At 30.2% G+C, this 4867-nt stretch overlaps 1 protein-coding gene across 1 annotated transcript; it reads left to right on the top strand.

Annotated features, from left to right (window-relative positions):
• Positions 1-752: 752 nt before the first annotated feature.
• On the top strand, positions 753-2219 carry LOC113386571 (S1 RNA-binding domain-containing protein 1-like). Its single transcript, XM_026624345.1, has one exon. It carries the CDS (start codon positions 753-755, stop codon positions 2217-2219), a length of 1467 nt encoding a protein of 488 aa, XP_026480130.1.
• The last annotated feature ends 2648 nt before the right edge of the window (positions 2220-4867 follow it).

Below are 4867 nucleotides of genomic sequence, written 5' to 3'. Positions count from 1 at the left end.
GAAAGATTGCTATCTGAATGGAAGATATAGATTACAATATTTCAAGAAATATAATTAAATTGTTCGTGGACGAAAACACTATACCATTTATAGCTCGATAACAGGAGGAGCTCACAGGTTTCTATGTCACCCGAGAAATTACGTTCAGTTAAACAAAGTTATGAGGACATAATTAAATAAAAAATCCAAAGCCCTAGCATGGTAACTACTATTAAGAAACGGGCAAATTAACAGAGTCTTTGAAAGATGCATATTATCTGCCAAATCGATGAACGAATTAGAACATATATATGCACCTTTTAAAGTGAGTAAACACTCCCTTGCCGAAAAGCTAGATCTTTAGGACTTGAAAGTACGGCTATACAAATTCTTGAAGGCAAAGGAGTGGTTGATCCTGCTCGTTGTGTGTCAGAAGGTAAAAAAGGTTTAAGTTCTATTCTAGATATTTTGTTAGGAATTCAGCATATAATTGCAGATATTATAAGCAAAGATAGGGATCTGTTAGAGAGTTACAAAAAATATATAAAAATGATAGAATGTTTATTGAAAGTTCATTAGCAAAACACCTAAGAAGGATACCAAACAATCATCTAGTCATGCCAAAAATAAATCAGTTAAAAATGTCGACCAAGAGAAGTTTAAATTATATTTTGATTTCAAATGCAGAACTAGTACCATTCAGCCTTATCAGATATTAGCAATAAATCGTGGGGAATCTCTTAAAGTTCTAAGTGTTAAGATAGTGATTCCTGATGCTGCAAAAAACATCAATACAAAGATTTTGTGAATCCAAATGGCTTCGAAAAGGGACTAACTATCCAACTCGAGATAAATTATTTAAAGATTCATTCCAGGATGCTTATAAAAGACTAATATCTCCTTTAATAACTCGTGAAATTAGAAATAGTTTGAATAAAAAAGCTGAAGACGCTTCAATCCAAGTTTTTAGTAGTAATTTAAAACATTTATTAATGACACAACCTGTGAAAGGTTGCAAAATATTGGGTATTGATCCTGGTTTTTCAAATGGTTGCAAAATGGCTTTGATATCAGAGCTAGGAAAAGTATTAGACACCGCTGTGATATATCCACATTCTGGAAAAACTGCACTCGCTGAAGCTACTGTTGCTAATCTTATGAATAAATATAATTGTTCACTCATTGCTTTAGGAAATGGTACCGCTTGCAGAGAAACCGAGCAGTTTTTGGGTAAGTTGATTAACTCTGGACAGTTACCAAGAGGCACTAGATACAGTATAATAAATGAGAGAGGTGCTTCAATATATTCTTGTAGTGATGAAGCAATTAAAGAGTTTCCAAGACTTGATACAAATCTTCGCAGTGCTGTTTATATAGCTCGTTGTCTACAAGACCCTTTATGTGAAATGGTTAAAATCGATCCTAAACATCTGGGAGTAGGAATGTACCAGCACGATGTTTCTCAGAAGCTTCTTGCATCATCATTACATGAAGTTGTTATAGAATGTGTGAGTTTCGTAGGCGTTGATATAAATACTGTTTCTCACACCTTGTTGAAACAAGTGGCAGGCATAGGTAATTCTAAGGCTGAAAAAATAATTAAATTTCGTGATAGAAATGGACCATTTCGATCAAGAGATGGTGTGAGAGATGTGGCTGGTATCGGGCCTAAAAGTTATATACAATTTATAGGATTTATAAGAGTCGTCAGTGATACTAGTGGCTGTGAAACAAATCCCTTGGATAGAACTTGGATTCATCCAGAAAGCTATCATATAGCTGAAATAATTGCAGAAAGAGCTAAATTATCATTAAAAGACATTGGAAAACAAACGTTTATAGAAAACCTGAAAAGCTATGCAAAAGTCTTCTCTGCTTCCAAATTGGCTGCAGAACTCGTGGTTCCAGAAGCCCAAGTCAATTGGGTAATTGAAAGTTTATCAAGAGACCCCAATAAAGATTATAGATGCGATAGCAAGAGTAATGAACCTTTGTTCAGAAAAAATGTTACGAGCCTGGACGATCTTAAAATAGGAGAGACTTTAACAGGAATTGTTGAAAATGTTACTGATTTTGGGGCTTTTGTGGACATTGGTGTGGGGACTGCGGGACTTATACATGTTAGTAATTTGAGAAAACATCCTAACCCTATTGAACTAGGATACCGAGTTGAAGTTAAGATTGTGAATCTTGAAATTGAAAGAAAACGAATCGGTTTAGACTTGTTACAAGTATTATGAGTTATATTGATAAATATTTTTATACAGAAAAAATAGTTTTGTTATTTCTATTTTGTAATATTACTGCAAATAAAACAATGGTAAATAAATTTTGATAATTTGTTGATATTGAAAACATTACAGTACAATTGAATATTTTAATTCAATTCAGTTGTTAGTATTTTGCTCTTATGCTTGTTTCTTCACAAAGAAAATTATAGGTGACTGACTAAGCAAAGATTAAACGGCATTTAGCCTTCAGGCAAGTTGCATGAACTTGATGAATTAACTTCATGTAAGGTACCTTTACGTTTCAAAAGTTTCTAGTAAAAATTGTTGTATGTTAGTGTGTGTGTACGCTGTGCGGATACAAATTTTCGTCGACGATTTTGGGAACACCGATCAACCATTTGAATAGTTCAAAAAACATTCGATTCGTATTGATAATGAGACGTGCTGATTAGTTTTGGCAAAGGCAGGTCTAGCCGTTTCGAAGGTACGGGGCAAAAAGTGCCCCAAAAACGGTAATTCAGTTTTTAAGAGAAGGGAGCGTCCGATTTTAATAATTCAAAATACATTTTACTTGTATTGACAAGGTGAAGAACTGATTAATTTTTTGGAAAGGCAGGTCTAGCGCACTTCGGAGATCTAGTAAAAAAAATGCCATTAGGCGGTCAAAAATTATTATTAGACATATGCATATCACAAATTATCAGATATTTTATGGAGATTTTAATAATGTGTTTCAATTTTGTTTACGTTTCTATGGGTTTCGTAACATCGTTTGTCCGTTAGACAGCGACGCGGCGCTTACGCGCTTCGATATTTTATCTCTCGCATCTAAAGCAGTGCGATTGCTTTGAAAAAAAGATTAAATTTCCAAAATATTTCAAAATGAAAAACAAAAAATTTCTCCAAGTGTTTTTTTCAAAAAATCTTTTTTTTTCAAAAATTTAAAATTTCTCAAAAATCTAATTTTTTCAAAGTTAAAAAAAAAATTAATCCTTTTTAAAAAATTTAATTTTTGGTACGGGAAGTTCCAGCAATTGGCCTTAAGGCGCGATGCCATACACCATCACTAGTTTATAAGTGATTCATCTCAATAAAATGTGAGAAAATATTCAATTTTTTATATTAATTATATTTCAATATGTTAAGAGCAGGACTACTCTATTGTCAAATATTTTCCTGAAAATTTAATTGAAAGTTTCAAATTTATAGAATTATATTTAACATTATGAAACGTTCTCAGCATATAATTAAAATGACTATAATTTGTATTAAACAAATTGAATTGAAATAAAAAGCTTTGATAATTAATAAGTTTAATATTACTACAAATAAAACAATTCATAAGTAAATTTTGATATATTTGCACTTAATAACAAAGTACTTGCCGAATATGCTATATCTAATGGTGATCACATAACTGCACGATATAACTAAATGGACAAAACAATTTTAAAGCGGCAACTATTGAAATCATAAATTTAATCACTTTATTTTCATTTCATTATTATTATTATGGGTCGTACAACTAGCTAAGTAGTTATTGAATTGTTAACAGATCAATCTACTATATGTCATGAATACAATGCCTTTTGTTTCAATCTTTTAGTGGAAAATAGTTAAAGATGAATCTTTAATTAAATCCATTCCAGGTTCTCAGAGCTGTTCTTTTAATTATATGTTTCGGTTTAAATTACATGTGTATGCATATTGATTGGATACAATTAGTCTACCTACAAATGATCTAAAGGCATTCTAATGTGCATGGTTGTCTTACAAGTCTACAAACATTTTAAAGAATTAATTTTTAATTATATTTAGTCTGATAGAACTGAGTAAAACAATATATCATCCCTCTAAGTACGGTTCTATATAAATTCCATAATGTTACACTCAATTATATCAGACTAAATATAATAAGTTTTAAATTTTCAGTCCTCTAAAATATGTGTACGCTTACGGGAACAAATTTGCTTATATCAATTTATAAACATCGATTACTTATATTAGTCATATTTTAGAGGATTTATATAACTAGTTCTGTACAAAAAATGTTATGAACAACTGAACCCTGTAATACGAATTATTACAATCTCAAAACACTCGTGAAAGCAGAATCTCCAAGTCCACATATATTTTTGGTAAAGTAATAATTAATATTTTATTACAACAAAACAACAATTTTAAATTATTGACTTTGTGGAAGAATAATACTAGTAATTTCATTTGATTTTTATTTGAAAATTTATGTTGATTTGGAGATTTACAAAAATGTTCTTCTTAAATACAACAAATATCACTTGTATAAACATGTATAACGAGGTGTGTGTGTTATAAATGCACATATTTAAAAGTTTTGAATAATCACAGAGGATGAAACATAAAAAGCATTCTATATTCTAACAAAAATACACAGTGCAAAATTATTTTTATAAAATTCATATTACTGCATTTATGTAAAATATATATATATATATATATATATATATATACATATATATATATATATGTTTTTATATAGAAATTTGGGAAGCCTCAAAGAGTTCCATTATAAAATTTCATTTCTGTGTGCAATTATTCAACTGCACAAAAACGAGATTGTAATCATTCATTCAGGAAGGCTATTTTTAGAGATTCTTCTCTCAACAAATTTAAATATT

This window comes from Ctenocephalides felis, unplaced genomic scaffold, assembly GCF_003426905.1.
Source record: "Ctenocephalides felis isolate EL2017-DRISC unplaced genomic scaffold, ASM342690v1 CF-g0.4_SCAFFOLD_03571, whole genome shotgun sequence".
NCBI lineage: Eukaryota > Metazoa > Arthropoda > Insecta > Siphonaptera > Pulicidae > Ctenocephalides > Ctenocephalides felis.
Note: the sequence above shows the minus strand (reverse complement) of the source record. Positions and strands in the feature narration are given on the sequence as shown.

Excerpts from the sequence above, each read along its gene's own strand:
- LOC113386571 (XM_026624345.1), top strand. The coding sequence starts at position 753 with ATGCTGCAAAAAACATCAATACAAAGATTTTGTGAATCCAAATGGCTT.